The sequence below is a fragment of the Ranitomeya variabilis genome, chromosome 7, assembly GCF_051348905.1.
Source record: "Ranitomeya variabilis isolate aRanVar5 chromosome 7, aRanVar5.hap1, whole genome shotgun sequence".
In the NCBI taxonomy this organism is placed as follows: Eukaryota; Metazoa; Chordata; class Amphibia; order Anura; family Dendrobatidae; genus Ranitomeya; species Ranitomeya variabilis.
Window position 1 is genome coordinate 237,534,746 of NC_135238.1, and position 20,021 is coordinate 237,554,766.

A 20,021-nucleotide genomic window follows, 5' to 3' on the forward strand; every position below is an offset into this window, starting at 1 on the left:
TATCCGGGTATGTGTTCTCCATAAAACATGTATTATGTTTTTTTTTCTCTATTCATCTTGTTTGGAGAGGTGAAGGATGGAGTTGTATGTTTTAAGCATAAACTTATAATGGGTGAAATCTTCGCACACATTGGATTTTCTCTACAGATGTTCAGCGCACCTGGAGCACTGCTGTAGGAAAAGTGTTTGCAGCATGTGCCAGGGTTGTCACCTTCTGTGCTAACTTGATCTATGTGTAGGAGGTGCAGCTTCATCCAGGGCACATTGCAATGTTTCATTACTAAGTTTCAGTGCAGAGTAAGGACATGATATTTCTATAAGTGTGGAAAGTGGGGGGGTGTTCTGAGCAGGATGACAGTTCTTGACAGAGAATGAGAGAAGGTTGTGGTCAGAGAGCGGGAGAGGGGAGTTAGTAAAATCATTTACTGAGCAGATAAGGGAGAAGATCAGGTCCAGTGTATTCCCGTCTTCATAAGTAGGAGAGTTAGTAAGCTGTGAAAGGCCAAAGGAGGAGGTTAGAGATAAAAAGTGAGTGGCAGATGGGGAGAGGGGAAAACCAATGGGGATGTTACAGTACCTCATGATGAGGGTGGGGATGTCACAGGAGAGAAAATGTAGAAGCCAGGTGGCAAAGTGATCAAGGAACTGACCGGAGGAGGCTGGAGGGTGATCCACAACTTCCAATCACAGGGAGAAGGGGATGTAGTGTCTGACAGCATGGACCTCAAAAGATGGGAAAATAAGTGAGGGTACTGGAGAGATAACCTGAAAGGTAAATTTGGTTGATAGGAGCAGACCAACAACTCCACCTTGTCTGCGCTCAGGTCTGGGGGTATGTGAAAAATGTAGGCCACCATATTAAACAGCAGAAGTGGCGGTGGTGTCTGACTGCTGGATCCAGGTTTCAGTAAGAGCCAGAATGTTAAGGGAATTTGAAAAGCAAAAGTCATGGATGTAGGAGAGTTTGTTACATGCTGAGCGTGAATTCCAGAGGGCGCAGTTAAAAGAGACAGAAGGCATGCAGGGAATATTAATGAGCTTTGCAGGGTTTCTGAGTGTAGTAGGGGAGGGGTTCGACTTACTATTACAAGAAGGGCCAAGATTGGGTGAGATATCTCCTGTGAGTAGGAGAAGGAAAATAGCGAGTGAGCACATGACTAAGTGATTTGTGAGAGCGTCTCTTGTGTTGTATGGTGGGAGTGAATGGATCTGAGCAGTTTAGGTTTGTGAAAAGAGCATGAGCGCTGTGTAAAGGAGAGGAGAGGAGAGAGGGGCTGATATGGATGGAGTGCAAAGAATTTGTGCAAGAACGGTGGATGTGCGTGATTGTTGCAGCCCAAATATAAATTATACAAATACATATGGTGAAAATTTTTCCTGACGTATTCTGTTTAAATCTGAAAAAAAAGCTGTGTACGAAATCAGAGTCATTTGGTGGTACAGAGTGTGGCGTATGGAGGTGCAGCCGGTCCCTTTAGATTTCTATGGGTGGGCTCAATACAGCGGTAATGCAGCCATGTGAATGAAAATGTATTCTCCAGTAAAAACATTTGCCAAAATAAAACAACATAGGTACAATTTAATTCTGGTTTCTGTTTTGTAGGGCAAATCTTTTTCACATATTGATCTTACTGAATACAGACTGAATCTAAAGCACGAGGAAGGACAGAACCAAATGGTAAATATAATGAAAATCGAGTGATACAATGTCCTCTCTGTGCCAGATCCAGTCTAAATCTGCCCCTGTACAACTCGGACGAGCGTCGGCGTCCTATTACAGAAAATAAATAATCCTGGATACAAGATGGGATCCTATCACTAAGGTGTAGAGAAATGGGTTTGTATTCTCCAGGACGGCAGCCAATCTAAGGCTCAGCAGGAGAGCAGGAAATCTCTGCAGCTCATGGAACACGAGAACTTCTCTGCTACAAAGTATCCAGTTGAGTCACTTTAAATTCAAACTTTCAAAACAACCCAATCCCTTGTGAAGTTGGCAGGACTTGTGGGCACCAGACGCGGCATGTGGGGGCTTAGATGTGCCATCGGTGCACCAAAAAGCATGAAGGCAGAGGAATAATACTGAGACGTCTAAAGATATGGGATATTTTAAGACGCTTTTGAGTTGCATGTTTGTGATACATTTTTTTCTTAATATTTCTATGGGGAGCCTGAATAATGCACATAAACACCTGTATTAAAAATGTGTCAAATGTGCACCAAGACTGCATAAAAAAGGTGAAAATGCATCAAAACCGCAATAATCAGTAAATTGCTATTGGGTATTTTGGTGCAGACACTGCAAGAAAAGGTCTTTTTTGCACTAAGGAATATGCTGTTTTATTCGGCTCCCACCCGCTTTCTGCTTCTATCCTTCCATACTCAGGTTCTCCACCTGAATGTAACAGGATTCCCACCTATCAGACATTATTGCAAATCCTGTGCATATGCCATATAGTAATATAGTACATACATATATACAGACACAGCTACATATACACATACATGCAGACACACAGACATATAGACATATATACTGTACATACACACATGTACACACACACTGTACATACACATACAGACACATACATGCAGACATACAGATGCACATACTCACATAGACAAACATGCACGCGTACATTCAGACATACAAACATACTGTACATACACACATATGTACACACACATACATACAGACACACATACAAGCATACAAACTGTACATACACATATACACATACATACTGTACACACATATATACATACTGTGCATGCAGGAATTTATACAGACACATACTGTATATAGTCACATACAGAGACACACATATATACTCACATATAGACACACAAACATACAGCCACACATACACTCACTGGCCACTTTATTAGGTCCACCTGTCCAACTTCTTGTTAACACTTAATTTCTAATCAGCCAATCACATGGCGGCAACTCAGTGCATTTAGGCATGTAGACATGGTCAAGACAATCTCCTGCAGTTCAAACCGAGCATCAGTATGGGGAAGAAAGGTGATTTGAGCGCCTTTGAACGTGGCATGGTTGTTGGTGCCAGAAGGGCTGGTCTGAGTATTTCAGAAACTGCTGATCTACTGGGATTTTCACGCACAACCATCTCTAGGGTTTACAGAGAATGGTCCGAAAAAGGAAAAAAATCCAGTGAGCGGCAGTTCTGTGGGCGGAAATGCCTTGTTGATGCCAGAGGTCAGAGGAGAATGGGCAGACTGGTTCGAGCTGATAGAAAGGCAACAGTGACTCAAATCGCCACCCGTTACAACCAAGGTAGGCCTAAGAGCATCTCTGAACGCACAGTGCGTCGAACTTTGAGGCAGATGGGCTACAGCAGCAGAAGACCACACCGGGTACCACTCCTTTCAGCTAAGAACAGGAAACTGAGGCTACAATTTGCACAAGCTCATCGAAATTGGACAGTAGAAGATTGGAAAAACGTTGCTTGGTCTGATGAGTCTCGATTTCTGCTGCGACATTCGGATGGTAGGGTCAGAATTTGGCGTAAACAACATGAAAGCATGGATCCATCCTGCCTTGTATGGAGCATCTTTGGGATGTGCAGCCGACAAATCTGCGGCAACTGTGTGATGCCATCATGTCAATATGGACCAAAATCTCTGAGGAATGCTTCCAGCACCTTGTTGAATCTATGCCACGAAGAATTGAGGCAGTTCTGAAGGCAAAAGGGGGTCCAACCCGTTACTAGCATGGTGTACCTAATAAAGTGGCCGGTGAGTGTATATACACACACATACAGACATGCACACATACAATCACATATAGACAATTACATACTGTACATACACACATATATACCCACATACAATCACATATAGACAATTACATACTGTACATACACACATATATACCCACATACAATCACATATAGACAATTACATACTGTACATACACACATATATACCCACATACAATCACATATACACGCTTACTGCACATATGCACATATACTGTATACCCACATACATACGCACACATACATATACAGACTGACAATTAGGAGACTGTCTCTTTAAAAAGTAAATGATAAAGAGAAGTAGAATAATTACTCGGTGAAATGTTTCTTACCACAATGTAGATCTGAGGTTTACGTCTCTTGGCCAAATCAATAACATTCACTCCATTATAATAAAGGTTCTCGATGCAGCCGTGGAAATTCCTCTTCAGAAACGTTCCGGGTTTTCCCGGTACTGGAATCCCTCCAAAGCTGAACTTCGGGAAATAAGAAAATCAAAACTTGGCTCATTGTTCTTGTTACATCATCATAAAGTCAAGAATAAAGAACTGAAAGCTGAGAAATCTGCAACAACGACCTGAACCAAACAAGACGTCTGCGAAGGTCTGACTCCATGATTGTGTGCGGCGGATGGAGACATCACGTGGATTATCACCGGTGTTATTGGGAGGTGACAGTCACATGTCCGCTGCTAGTGACCGCTCTGATGTCAGCCAATGATGGGGGGCTGGGGAGAAACCATGGCAGTCTCTAACATATCGGCATTGTGGGGGCTGCGCGGGCTCTATAAGGGAAGGGGCCGATGGTGAGGACCTCCATCTCCGACACTACTGGACTCAGCCGGCACAGGACTCCCCTGTATTGTGAGCGCACAAGGGAGACGCGAACGTTCCTGAAGGGCCGCAAGATGTGTCCGTGTTATATGGAGGTATACACAGCACCATGGTCCATCGAAAGGATAGGTATAGACCAGAGGTGGGCAATTCATTTTCCAGAGGGGCCACTTGAGAGATTATGAATATTGTGGAGGCCGAAACAATAGGCTGAAATAAAATCAGCTCAATATTAATATTAACATATTAATTATAATTATTTATATTAATATTAATTGTATTACTTAGTATTGAGCAGAATTAAATATGCTGACAGCCCCCTATATACCGTAAGAGCCCGCACACAGCCCTCTATATACCTCTTTAGTCCACACACAGTCCTCCTATATACCGTATATGCTGTATGAGCCCACACATAGCCCCCCTTATGTACTGTATGAGCCCTCACACAGCCCCCTATATATATATATATATATATATATACATACACAGTAGGAGCCCTCACACAGCCCCCTATACCATATGAGCCCTCACACAGCCCCCTATACCATATGAGCCCTCACACAGCCCCCTATACCATATGAGCCCTCACACAGCCCCCCATATACCGTATGAACCAACACACAGCCCCCCATATACCGTATGAGCCTGCACACAGCCCCTCTATATATGGTATGAGCCTGCACACAGACCCCTATATATGTACAGTATGAGCCCTCACACAGTCCCCCTACACACCGTATGAGCCCTCACACAGTCCCCCCATATACCCTATGAGCCCTCACACAGTCCCCCCATATACCCTATGAGCCCTCACACAGCCCCTATATACCATGAGCCCGCACACAGCCCCCCATATACACTATGAGCACACACACAACCTCCTATATATACACCACATGATACCCATACATAGCTTCCTATATACAGTATGAACCCCACATAGCCGCACATTGCCCATCTCTGGTATAGAGCATCGTGTATAGGGGAGGCTGTCCATGTGATATATAACTGTATGGGGGCAGTATATAGTGACATGCTGAGGACCTATAGGGACTATGTGCCTCTGTACAGGCTCCATGCACACGGCTGCCCCATGACTCCTACTGACTTCAGAATTAGTCAGATTTTACCACTATAAATAGGAAGAACGGGCACAAAACCTAGTAAGTGCTTAAAATGTATCAAAAGGAATAAATAAACAATAACTGAATAGATTGTAACGTTCTAGACGATTACACCTTGCAGAGTTAATTATCTGGTAATATATTTATATCTAGTTACCAACGGTCTAATTTTGTCCTCAGTGATAATTGCGGCTCTGTCACATCTAGTACCGCTATAATTATACATCCTAAAGAGCTACAATTACTGGTTAAACCTCATTTCCATTTCCGCGCCCCCCGCCCATTTTCTCCATTCCAGCGATTTCCTCTCTCATTGTTCTGTAAAACTTCTAATGACCTAATAAATAGCAATATTTCTGATGATTTTCACTGTCGTATAATTTAATGGCTGCCATAATGAGCTGAGAGTTTGGTTTATTGCAAAATTCAACTAGAAATTTATGAGTATCAACAAAATATTGATGACCTGAGGTGACGTTACAGATATGATTACAGATAGTGTCCAGATTATAAAATAATAGCTCCCGACTCATCAGTTTTCACCAGAACGCTGACACAAAACGTTTGAAAAGTTGCAACATTTTTACACAGATTATAGTTGTGCAAAAATTCTATTGTTTTTTTCACACCGATCTCGGCCAGATCTGCCGCCTTTATGAAAAGTGTAGGGAGCATTGTTAGGAGGGGTCATAGCGAAGCGAGGGCAGCAAATTCATCAAGGATTGCATATTGCGGTGGTACCCGGCAGATGGAATATGTGTCACATTCATTAATATGTGCACTCGTTGGTGCATCTTACTCCAGCGCATCGTTCATCACAGCTGATATGCAAACTGCAAGTCTTGATGAATCGCAGCCATGCTGCTGAGTCTGTAGGAGCGGAAAAATTAAATAAGCAATAAAAAAAATATTAAATCTAAAAGGATAAATCAACTGCATGGTACGGTATCATGAAAGAGTGGTACTGTCACATCCACTTCACAAATGACCTAAATTCCTTATTGCTATAATCAGAGCCGTAAATCATGCTACATAGTGTAAGTTTGCAGCCACCACTAGAGGGAGCTCATGAGCTTACTGCATACATCTCATACATTGAATCCAATGATATTACTGTCTTCAGTAAATTCTTTAGCACCCCCTTCTGGTGGCTGCAGGCAGAGAATTTTATTATCGCCCTTAATAACTATGGCTATGCAGGAAATTTGGAATTTTATATAAGTGATATGGAGCTTTGACTGCCACATCAGCACAATAGTAAATTAATTAGTTCAGAATGTTGGACTTTATGGTACCGATTTGCATATATTACCACGGTATAATATCGCATATATATTACAGCTCAGATTGATGTACGCACCTCATAATCTATGTCCAAGTCATCAGACTCCCCCTTGGTGCGGAAATGTTGGGTATATTTATCCACCGTGAAGTTGACTTGTTTGTTGAAGCGGTCTATTAGGACAGAATGCCACTGCTGGTCGTCCAGGAGGCTCCCCAACGTCACCGCTGTGTGAGTGTTCCCGAAACGGAGCTTGGCGTCCCCTGAGAAAACAACGCAAGGTCACAAAATCAAACCCAGAATTAGTAATAATGAAATCGACCAACTTCATGACCATCGGGATGAATAAGTCACTGGGGGGGTCCGCGAGCGTGGCATCACTTCCACAGATATCCCCGCTCCTTGTCTCATCTAATGATGCTCCTCCACCAAATATAATGCCGGAAATGATCAATAAAAAATAATAGCAATGTTACAACTTTAAATTAAAAAACAAAATCAGAGTTTACAAGATGATTAATTTCCGGCAGATACATTGAATCCACCCCCATAGGAGGTCTGAAGACTGGAGCCGGAGAGAAGATACAAAATAGGAAATGTAACAACAGATTTTCCTGCTGAATTCAATGGTAATTTCTGACATTTGGAGGTTTCGTGTTTATGACGGAGAGTCTGGAATACATGAATGTAACAGATGTGTAGGAGCCGCAGACTCCCCCAATGTAGGCGCTAATGACTGCGACATTTCATTCCTTACCGCTCAGGATTTATGGTCATTTTCTTCTCCATTTCCTCTGAAGTCTCTCTGAATAGTGAGGAACATGCAAAGTCCCGCGAAAGTCAGGAGGTAAAAGTGTTGATGCTTTTGCCGGGACATGTGCTGCATCCTGAGTCTTTTTTGCAAGATCTTTTTTTCTTGGGCATCACTGGATTTATGCGCTAAAAGAGTTTTCTCACCATCATTAATGGACACAATTGCAAAGTGCTTGTTAAAAAAAAACATTACCCCTTCTCTAGAATCCACTCTTTTGTCAAGATTTTAAATTCTATAGTTTTCTGCTTGATGCCAGGTTCTCGGCCGACTCTGCAGTGTCTCAGAGGTGGATGGTTTCCTTGCACAGCAGGGCAGTCATAGCAGTCTGTTTGCTATAGAGCTCATACGCAATCCTCTGAAGCTGGCTGATTCGCTGGATCCAGGCGGCCTCAGTCCCCCGAGCTCCTCTGATGCTGGAAAGGCAAATGTGCCTCTGCTTGCTAAACCGGCGATCTGAGGATGTCCTGTTGAAAAATGCCTCCTGTCCCTACTCTCCACGTTTATCTGACCCAACCTTCTCCTATGCCCTTTTCTTCCCCTTCCAATCTTTCTTTCCTAACTTTTCCTTGCGCATTCTTTTCCTCTTGCTTTAACCTTTTCTTCTCTGTTGATTCTTCTTTGAATATATTTTCTTACTTACTTGTTTAATAGAACAAGTTTTAGATCACTCTGTTATGTTTTATTACTCACCATATTGACTATAACTATAATCCCCTTCCCAGAAATTGTTAAAAAATCCCCCCCAGTAAAAAGAATATTGTTGAAAAATGCCTCCTGTGACACCTTGGAGAAATAGTCACAACACTGGTTCCACACAAATCAATGAATTACCAACCTCTTGCACCTGGAATGAAGACTAGAGGGCTCTGGTTACCATATATTGTGCTCCTCCTCTCCGACACCAAAATACCGTAACGACAAATCTATCATCATCGAAGACAAAAGTGGGACTCACTGAAGGGGACAGATCTCCATTCCAGCCCTTCTTACTCTGCACCATGATCACCTTTGAGGGCGGTGCCGTGAGGCCAGTGGACGCCTGTCGACGGATGTTTGCTTTGCAGCCCAATGTTGTGCAGACATTGTCTCCATCAAGCACATTGGGGATGTCATTGGTCAGTGATTACACAGGAGCTGCCGGCAGCGATTTTGGACTTGTCTCCATCAAGCACATTGGGGATGTCATTGGTTGGTGATTACACAGGAGCTGCCAGCAGCGTCTCCGGTCTTGTCTCCATCAAGCACATTGGGGACGCCATTGGTCAGTGATTACACAGGAGCTGCCAGAAGAGTTTCTGGACTTGTCTCTATCTGGCACATCGGGAAGGTCATTGGACAGTGATTACACAGGAGCTGCCAGTAGTGTCTCCGGTCTTGTCTCCATCAAGCACATTGGGGATGTCATTGATCGGTGATTACACAGGAGCTGCCAGTAGTGTCTCCGGTCTTGTCTCCATCAAGCACATTGGGGATGTCATTAGTCGGTGATTACACAGGAGCTGCCGGAAGCATCTCTGGTGTTGTCTCCATCAAGCACATTGGGAATGCCATTGGTCAGTGATTACACAGGAGCTGCTGGAAGAGTTTCTGGACTTGTCTCTATCTGGCACATCGGGGAGGTCATTGGTCGGTGATTACACAGGAGCTGCCAGCAGTGTCTCCGGTCTTGTCTCCATCAAGCACATTGGGAACGCCATTGGTCAGTGATTACACAGGAGCTGCCAGCAGTGTCTCCGGTCTTGTCTCCATCAAGCACATTGGGGATGTCATTGGTCGGTGATTACACAGGAGCGGCTGGCAGCGGATCCTGATGATTTGCACCAGTGGATTCAGCAACAAAACCTTCCCCAGATGACCATTAATAACCTCAGTGACAGCAGCCGAGGTTGGAGGTGCCGGGATTTCTGCACGACGCTCAGACTTCCATTTTCCCGTCTCGTGCAGATCAGTGACGTCTCCATCCTGCGATTCCACCACTTTTCTTGTTGTTACAATTTCAATGTTGAGGAGTGTGTATAATATTGTCTCTATATCCGTTTTGCAGCGCTCGGCCATCAGTATATCGGTCATCCTCCGTCCCCTGCAGAACGTCCTTCACGCTCTATCCCGGTGACAGTATTGGTGATGTGCCCGCTCCCGGTCCTGCACATCCTGTATCGTCAGAGCCACATTTACCATCAGAGAAGTGAAGCCTCCTTGTGTATCGGATGGAAAGCAGCAGACGAGCCGAGGAAGGAGATGACCACCATGACTGGCTATACCATTCCTAATTATCCCCCATATTATTACCTCTATTATCACCATTAATGATTGTTCACTTTTCTCAGTCTAGAATCTACTTGATCCAACAGTTACTATAGTTCGGGGGGCGCAATATGGCAAACATTAGAGGCTAAACCCGATATAAACAGACTGTGAGCCCCATCGGGGACAGCGATGATAATGTGTGCAAAACTGTAAAGCGCTGCGGAATATGTTAGCGCTATATAAAAATAAAGATTATTATTATTTATATAAAGCCCCAATAGCGATTTTCAGGAATGAATGGAATACGGCAGCATACCCAGGTTAATGTAGAGCGACAACCGCCCTTTCTGCAGCTCCAGAGTGATATAATCGCCGCGCTGTCCTTCTCCGTGGAATAACACGCCTTCGCTCTGCAGGCTCTTGAACTTGAGGGAGATGACATCTTTATACGTGGTCATCAGTTTCTGATTGAACCTGTACAGGAGGGAACTTCTGCCATCGAAGTCGGCCACATCGGATTCTAGATAGGAACAAACAAAGAGGCAGTTGACAAGCGGCGGTGGAAGCACACGACCATGATAATGCCGAGAATGTGAGCGGTGGCATCATTGGCACATATCGGGTACAGTCATCATCTTCTCAATGTTCTCAATTATCACACAGTTTCCTCAAAGGTTTAGTGTCTTTCTTAGAAATCTTCTCCCTTGTAGCTGGATACAATGTAGGCAGAAGATTGCTTACAAAGTGTCCCCAGGGCGTCTCCAGAACATGCACCTTGTATATTCAGGAGACTTCTCACTAGGGAGCAGCAAATCTTTGGACTTTAGAATGATCTAACATCAATTACAAGTTTTATGTGATTTGCAGCTAATTTAATTCACAGTGAATCACAAATACTGGACTGAACATATAACACCCTGAGGTCTCCGAGGACCCCACAAAATGGGATTCCGGCTCATGAGCCATAGACTAAAATGGTGGCAATAGAGCGAACGTGCGTTCTGTCGTGCTTCATTTTCGGGCTTATACACCTTCTGGACATGGACACCCAGGCGCAGTCTACTAGGTCTGAATATTCGCCTACAGTAGACATGCACGACCCAGAATGATGCACAACAAAGAACATGTTTGGTTTATCAGCTTCATTATAGTCTATGGCCCTGTCGGCGCATACGTCCAAATCCCGTTTTGGGGGGGTTCAGACATAAGCCACAGCAGGACCAATGAACGGGTGGCAGAATGCAGAGTGAAAGCATTCTTATCTCTATGGCTGAGCTGTGACGTCCTCTCACTCTCCAGATTCACCACAATATATCTGCTGCCTTCCCTGCCTCAGCTTTTATACAGGCTCTGACAGTCTCTCCTGATTGGTTGTTCTTTATCATGTGATGTGATACTTGTAAGTTAGTACGCTCATGTAGGCGCCAATCACTTCACAGTGAGAGCTGCATGGGGAAGGGCCAGCGTACTATGGACATTTTCCACTCCCACACACTATGGTGCTCAAGGCAAAAAAGTTATAAGAAAAAAATATTGCACGATGGCCAAAAAGCAGGTTCTGATCTCTACCCTAAAATCTAAGGCAAAGTTTGTGATACAATCCCTGTTTTCTCCCCTGTAGATGTAGCAGTGCTCACGCTGCTGTGCTGTATATAAACCTACCCACACATGCCCAACTAACAGCTTCCTGTGTACACTATGTATTGTCAGCAAGCTGCCAATCAGTGGTGGGGGGTGGGGTTACACAGACTAGCTGAACTGCCTGGCACAAGACACCTAGTCCTGCAGTGATAATCTCCTGCTGATAAAACACTGATTAAAACTACAGCACACAGCCTATTAAATGAAGCACCGCTGGAATCAGGCTCCCTGTCCCTACATTACGCTGCGTCTTAAAAGAGGAAAAACTAGAGAAATATAACAATAATAATAATTAATAGCAATATAAAATGTTACTATGTAATGCATTTAATATCATATTTATTATTTCAGTAAAGAAATGTATCAAATCATAGAATGAGATAAGATGTATAAGAATGAGCAAAGTAAATAAGGGACGGGATGGTCGATGATTTATCCACGCGCTGAGAGTGGATTCTGCGTCTTTGATGCTGTAAGTGCTCAGAAAACATTGTGTAAGAAGAGGCGCAGACATAAAAGAAGGATCGTCTGCCGACTTCTGCGCGCTCTATAGTCTGGGTAATTGAACAATATGCCTTGGCTTCTAAGGGAAAAACTGATTATAGAGAGAAATAGATACAAAACATTTTCAATCTGAGACTATGACAAGCCTGACGGTCTCAAGAGGATCTTCCGTATAAATGATGAAGCAAAGAAAACAAACAAACACTTGACCATCTGCCTTTTATATCCCTGCAAGAGAAATCCACATTTCATTAATGTTCTTGTATTGTACATGTACGACAAGACGGAAATATCCAGGAGCTCGGATTTCTTTTATTTCCTATTTCTCCATCACGACTGCACTTTTATTACAGAAAGGCAGAAATCCAGCAATGGGATCATGGGGTCCCGAGCCTCAAGGATGCAAGTAGGGAGCAAAGGCAAAGGCCAACTCATCCCATCAGATCCAAAAGAAGAGATAGTGTAGAGCAACCTGCTGGAAAGGAGAATATCTCACATCTATCTATTATCTATATATCTAATATCTATCTATCATCTATCTATTATCTATAATCTTTCTATTATCTATCTCATATTATCTATCTATAATCCTTTTATCTTTATATCTATTATATATCTTTTACCTATCATCTATCCATCTATTATCGATCTATTATCTATTTATTATCTACATATGTATCCATTTATTACCTATCATCTATTGATTATCCATCTATTATCTCTTATCTATCAATTATCTATCTCTCTATCATCTATCCTCTATTAATCTCTCAATTTATCTATCGTCTATTATCTATCTAACTATCTATCAATTATCTATTTATCTATTAATAATAAATAAATAGATGATCGATAGATAATAGAGAAATAATAGATAGATAATAGATAGATGATAGATAAATATATAGATACAAGGATAATAGATGGAAAGATATGTAGATAATAAATAGATAGATAGATAATTTATATATAATAGATAGACAAAAACTAGACTAACCAGAAAGACGGACAGTGATGAACGAAAATACCAATCATCATCACGAATAAGCACTCACAAACTGCAAAATGGAACACCAGGAAGTAAAGGAAGGAAAAATCAAAAAGGAGAGGATGAGAATATGCACACAGACAAATCACCAAGCAACAGTCTCCTAACAACCAACACTTCCTACTGCAGAACCAGGCAGTATGAAACTAACACTGGCAATCCCTGATAGTCAGAGGCAAGTATATATATATACATATATGATAGGAGTGGCCAACCCTGAATAGCTTAGAGATAAAAGCAGGAAAGCTGCAGGAGCTCTCAAATGAACAGTTTAACCCCTGCACTGCTAGCAGAAACCTGCACTGTTTAATATGATGGTGAGGTGCTTCTAATCAGTGCAGGAGTCAGAGAAATCAGACACCGCAGTCTTCTGGCCTCTCTCTGTTGTGGTAAACCCGTGACACCACTTGTAATTTTAAAACTTGCATAAATCATAGATACACCATTTGGAAAAAAGAATAGACCTTCCTGTGTCTAAACATTTTACAGAGGTAAGAGGTGGAGACCGGGTGAAGATACGGAGACGGAAAGAACTAGAGTGGACTCACAGGATGAACATCTCTATAACCAAATGAGTTGAATGTGGGATTTAACCCCTTAATCCCATATGACGTACTATCCCGTCGAGGTGACCTGGGACTTAATTCCCAGTGACGGGATACTACATCATATGCGATCGGCCGCGCTCAAGGTGGAAGCGCGGCCAATTGCGGCCGGGTGTCAGCTGACTATCACAGCTGACATCCGGCACTATGTGCCAGGAGCAGTCATGGACAGCAGATGATCGCAGTGTTCCGGCGGTATAGGGAAGCATCGTACAGGGAGGGGGCTCCCTGCGTGCTTCCCTGAGACCCTCGGAGCAGCGCGATGTGATCGCGTTGCTCCGAGGGTCTCCTACCTCCTCCTCCCTGCAGGTCCGGATCCAATATGGCCGCGGGGCTGCTTCCGGGTCCTGCAGGGAGGTGGCTTGCAAGCGCCTGCTCAGAGCAAGCGCTTGCAAGCGTCCCTGCACTGTGTCAGATCGCTGATCTGACACAGTGCTCTGCAAAGTGTCAGATCAGCGATCTGACCCTATAACATGATGACATGATATATTCACACATGTAAAAAAAAAAAATCCTAAATAAAGAAAAAAATAAATAAATATTGTTCCCATAAATACATTTCTTTATCTAAAAAAAACAAACAATAAAAGTACACATATTTAGTATCGCCGCGTCCGTAACGACCTGACCTATAAAACTGTCCCACTAGTTAACCCCTTCAATGATCACCGTAAAAAAAGAGGCAAAAAACAACACTTTATTATCATACCGCCGAACAAAAAGTGGAATAACACGCAATATAAAAAAGACGGATATAAATAACCATGGTACCGCTGAAATCGTCATCTTGTCCCGCAAAAAACGAGCCACCATACAGCATCATCAGCAAAAAAATAAAAAAGTTATAGTCCTCAGAATAAAGAGATGGAAAAATAATTTTTTTTTCTATAAAATTGTTTTTATCGTATAAAAGCACCAAAACAAAAAACAAAAATTACAGTATGAGGTATCGCTGTAATCATACTGACCCGAAGAATAAAACTGCTTTATCAATTTTACCAAACGTGGAACGGTATAAACGCACCCCCAAAAAAGAAATTCATGAATAGCTGGTTTTTGGTAATTCTGCCTCACAAAAATCGGAATAAAAAGCGATCAAAAAATGTCACATGCCCGAAAATGGTACCAATAAAAAGACAACTCGTCCCGCAAAAAACAAGACCTCACATGACTCTGTGGACCGAATTATTGAAAAATTATAGCTCTCAAAATGTGGAGACGCAAAAACTATTTTTTGCAATAAAAAGCGTCTTTTAGTGTGTGACAGTTGCCAATCATAAAAATCCGCTAAAAAATCCACTATAAAAGTAAATCAAATCCCCCTTCATGACCCCCTTAGTTAGGGAAAGATAATAAAATAAAAAAATGTATTTATTTCCATTTTCCTATTAGGGATAGGGTTAGGGTTGGGGCTAAGGTTAGGGTTGGGGCTAGGGTTAGGGCTAGGGTTGGGGCTAGGGTAAGGGTACCGTCACACAGTGCCATTTTCATCGCTACAACGGCACGATTCGTGACGTTGCAGCGTCGTATGATTATCGCTCCAGCGTCGTAGACTGCGGTCACACGTTGCAATACACGGCGCTGGAGCGATAATTTCATGACGTATTTGCGATGTAGAAGCCGTTGGTTACTGTGCGCACATCGTATATAACCTGTGTCACACGATGCAATCATGCCGCCACAGCGGGACACTAGACGACGAAAGAAAGTTTCAAACGATCTGCTACGACGTACGATTCTCAGCGGGGTTCCGGATCGCAGTAGCGTGTCAGACACTACGATATCGTAACAATATCGCTAGAACGTCACGAATCGTGCCGTCGTAGCGATGAAAATGGCACTGTGTGACGGTACCCTTACGGTTGGGGCTTGGGTTGGGGTTAGGGCTACAGTTAGGGTTGGGGCTAAAGTTAAGGTTAGGGTTGGGGCTAAAGTTAGGGTAAGGGTTGGGGCTAAAGTTAGGGTTTGGATTACATTTATGGTTGGGATTAGGGTTTGGGGTGTGTCAGGGTTAGGGGTGTGGTTAGGGTTATGGTTGGGATTAGGGTTAGGGGTGCGTTGGAGTTAGGTGTGTGGCTAGGGTTGGGATTAGGGTTAGGAGTCTGTTGGGGTTAGGGTTAGGAGCATATTCGGGTTAGGGATGTGGTTAGAGTTATGGGTAGAGTTGGGATTAGGGTTAGGGGTGTGTTTGGGATAGGGTTTCAGTTAGAATTGGGGGCTTCCACTGTTTAGGCACATCAAGGGCTCTCCAAACGCGACATGGCGTCCGATCTCAATTCCAGCCAATTCTGCGTTGAAAAAGTAAAACAGTGCTCCTACCCTTACGAGCTCTCCCGTGCGCCCAAACAGGGGTTTACCCTAACAAGTGGGGTATCAGCGTACTCAGGACAAATTTGACAACAACTTTTGTGGTCCAATTTCTCTTGTTACCATTGGGAAAATAAAAATTTGGGGGGCTAAATAAACATTTTTATGGGAAAAAAATATTTTTTTATTTTCACGGCTCTGCGTTATAAACTGTAGTGAAACACTTGGGGGTTCAAAATTCTCACAACACATCTAGATAAGTTCCTTGGGGTCTAGTTTCCAATATGGGGTCACTTTGTTGGGGGGTTCTACTGTTTAGGTACATCAGGGGCTCTGCAAATGCAATGTGACGCCTGCAGACCAATCCATATAAGTCTGCATTCCAAATGGTGCTCCTTCCCTTCCAAGCTCTGCCATGCGCCCAAACGGTGGTTCCCCCCACATATGGGGTATCAGCGTACTCAAGACAAATTGAACAGCAACTTTTGAGGTCCAATTTCTCCTTTTACCCTTGGGAAAACATAAAACTGGGGGCTAAATAATAATTTTTGTGAAAAAAAAAATTATTTTCACGGCTCTGCGTTACAAACTGCAGTGAAACACATGGGGGTTCAAAGCTCTCACAACACATCTAGATAAGTTCCTTAGGGGGTCTAGTTTCCAATATGGGGTCACTTGTAGGGGGTTTCAATGTTTAGGCACATCAGGGGCTCTCCAAACGCGACATGGTGTCCCATCTCAATTCCAGTCAATTTTGCATTGAAAAGTCGCTCCTTCCCTTCCAAACTCAGCCATGCACCCAAACAGTGGTTTACCCCCACATATCAGGTATCATCATACTCAAGACAAATTGCACAACAACTTTTGGGGTCCAATTTCTTCTCTTACCCTTGGGAAAATAAAAAATTTGGGGCGAAAAATCATTTTTATGAAAAAATATGATTTTTAATTTTTACGGCTCTACATTATAAGCTTCTGTGAAGCACTTGGTGGGTCAAAGTGCTCACCACACATCTAGATAAGTTCCTTAGGGGTTCTACTTTCCAAAATGGTGTCACTTGTGGGGGGTTTCAATGTTTAGGCACATCAGGGGCTCTCCAAACGCAACATGGCGTCCCATCTCAATTCCAGTCAATTTTGCATTGAAAAGTCAAACGGCGCTCCTTCCCCTCCGAGCTCTGCCATGCGCCCAAACAGTGGTTTACTCCCACATATGGGGTATCAGCGTACTCAGGACAAATTGTACAACAACATTTGGGGTCCAATTTCTCCTGATACCCTTGGGAAAAACAAATTGGAGCTGAAGTAAATTTTTTGTGAAAAAAAGTTAAATGTTCGTTTTTTTCTTTTAAACATTTCAAAAATTCCTGTGAAACACCTGAAGGGTTAATAAACTTCTTGAATGTGGTTTTGAGCACCTTGACGGGTGCAGCTTTTAGAATGGTGTCACACTTGGGTATTTTCTATCATATAGACCCCTCAAAATGACTTCAAATGAGATGTGGTCCCTAAAAAAAAATGGTGTTGTTAAAATGAGAAATTGCTGGTCAACTTTAAACCCTTATAACTCCCTAACAAAAAAAATGTTGGTTCCAAAATTGTGCTGATGTAAAGTAGACATGTGGGAAATGTTACTTATTAAGTATTTTGTGTGACATATCTCTGTGATTTAAGGGCATAAAAATGCAAAGTTGGAAAATTGCAAAATTTTCTAAATTTTCGCCAAATTTCTGTTTTTCTTTGCAAATAAACGCAGGTAATATCAAAGAAATTTTACCACTATCATGAAGTACAATATGTCATGAGAAAACAATGTCAGAATCATCAGGATCTGTTGAAGCGTTCCAGAGTTATAACCTCATAAAGGGACAGTGGTCAGAATTGTAAAAATTGGCCCGGTCATTTACGTGCAAACCACCCTTGGGGGTGAAGGGGTTAAAATAACTTCAATTGTATATGTGTATTATAGAAACTCCTCTCCAATGACTTGATTATATAAGGAATTTTAAGTGTTTTTATCATTAAAATTCGTTATAGAAACATTTTATTTTTTTCTATTTACAGATCACCATATGCACAATACTCTAATAATAGAATCAAGGAAATAATTAATATTTTTCTGTAAAAGAACATAAGTTATTCTTATACAATATTGATTATAATATAGATATAGATATCTCTTTTCTCTATGTCTCTAACAACAAGGAAGGGGAGGTCTTGTGTTAACCCGACACTGTATAGTGTATGGAAGGAGGACGCGACTCTGACCCGTACCATTAATCCATGGACGTACCTAGAAATAGGGAAACCCATGGAGTCTCAGTGTGGGTTTGAATGGAGAAAATGAGAAATGACCATGAATCCCCATTTGCAGAAGAAAGATGTGCCAGAACTATGACCGTAGAGTATCCATTTATAATATATCATCGGTGGCATCAGAAGTCATAGAACACAAGGCAACAATGGAAGGAATGCGGATTCCCAACTCCAAGATGGCGGCCGTAACACTGTGCGCATGCGCAACTGAAAGGTGACGTCAGTAAGCATTCCCATTGGTCAGAATCACAATTCACAAACCAAGCTCTTGTCATAGCAGAGAAAATACTATAGGATGACGAAAATGGCAATTAAACAACTTTTTGAGGGTTCTAGATGTAATTAGTACTATGTGAGTCACATCTCTAATGTTTCCGCGTGTGACTGTTTCTGGACACAATGTATGAATCTACACTGATCTGCTGTATATGATATAGTATAATATCTGTATTTACACTATATATTCACTATGAAATGGATCACACAATGATATTTTCTATAAAGAATTTAGGGAAGTATGAACAATGTTAAAAAGATGTCATTGCACAGTTAATGTTTGTTACTATTTATACTCCACCATTTGCAACTTTACTTTGCTTGAGAAAAGTTCTGTAAACCGAAACGTTGCCTTTGGGCGTAATAAAGTCCACTTTTTGCTGCTAATTTGGAGGCTGCCTTCTATTTTTATGGTATATACTACAGGACGGACTGGACTTCAGGTTGGAGGCTTCGCTCGAACCGTCAGTAGAAATTGTGGAGCTGTTCTAAAAATCTGATTTCTAATATCTATCTATCTAAAAGAAAAAGACAAGAGCAGCACCAGGAAAATTGGGTGCTGAGCCTCCCAGGCACATAGTGGTCCAGGAAGTAAAAAAAAAAAAATACAAGAAAAAGAGCAGCACCGCGCATGCGCAATCACGTTCTGAAGCAACGGCGCCATCTTGGCACAGGAGGAGATGCCATAAGCGCACGCACTATGGTGTGATGGCAAAATCACATGGTACAAGTTACTTTGCGCAGGCGCCAAAGCTATTTGGACATTTAGGCGCCATCTTTTTTAAGGGTGCAATGCTTTAACAACTGAAATAAATTTTTAAAGGTTCATATTCTCCATATATGCAAATATAAAAAATCAAATTTCTAATAAAGGCACCTATGAAAACAAATTCCAAGTTCAGAGTCCACATAATTTAATTAGTAGAGACATTGATTTTATTGCTCCTTTACAGACATGTGCATTTCGCATCGAGACATTTTCTGCTATGGCGCATGCACTAAAAGACGCTGATTCTAGTGGTCCTCTATGGACATGCGCACCCTGGACTCTAGGACGCCGATATCGGGGCAGTTTTGAAACATATGATGGGGCGGGTCATTACACGGAAATGAGATACAGCTGTGAGCTGGTTATCAATTAATACTTTTGTGATGTATTACATGAATTTCAAGCTTGAAAAAGGTTCACATCTACCAGAACCGAAACGTTGCTAAGATGGGCTAATAAAAGTAGCTCCTGCT

At 42.3% G+C, this 20,021-nt stretch overlaps 1 protein-coding gene across 1 annotated transcript in view; it reads right to left on the reverse strand.

The window, feature by feature from the left end:
- Window positions 1-20,021, reverse strand: part of CNTNAP5 (contactin associated protein family member 5) — a 251,802-nt gene that overhangs the window by 112,261 nt on the left and 119,520 nt on the right. The window contains exons 5-7 of the mRNA XM_077273262.1: window positions 10,399-10,602; window positions 7,100-7,284; window positions 4,112-4,255 (exon numbers count right to left, since the gene is read on the reverse strand). Coding sequence (XP_077129377.1) covers window positions 4,112-4,255; window positions 7,100-7,284; window positions 10,399-10,602 — 533 coding nt within the window. The remainder of the gene's footprint in view (window positions 1-4,111; window positions 4,256-7,099; window positions 7,285-10,398; window positions 10,603-20,021) is intronic.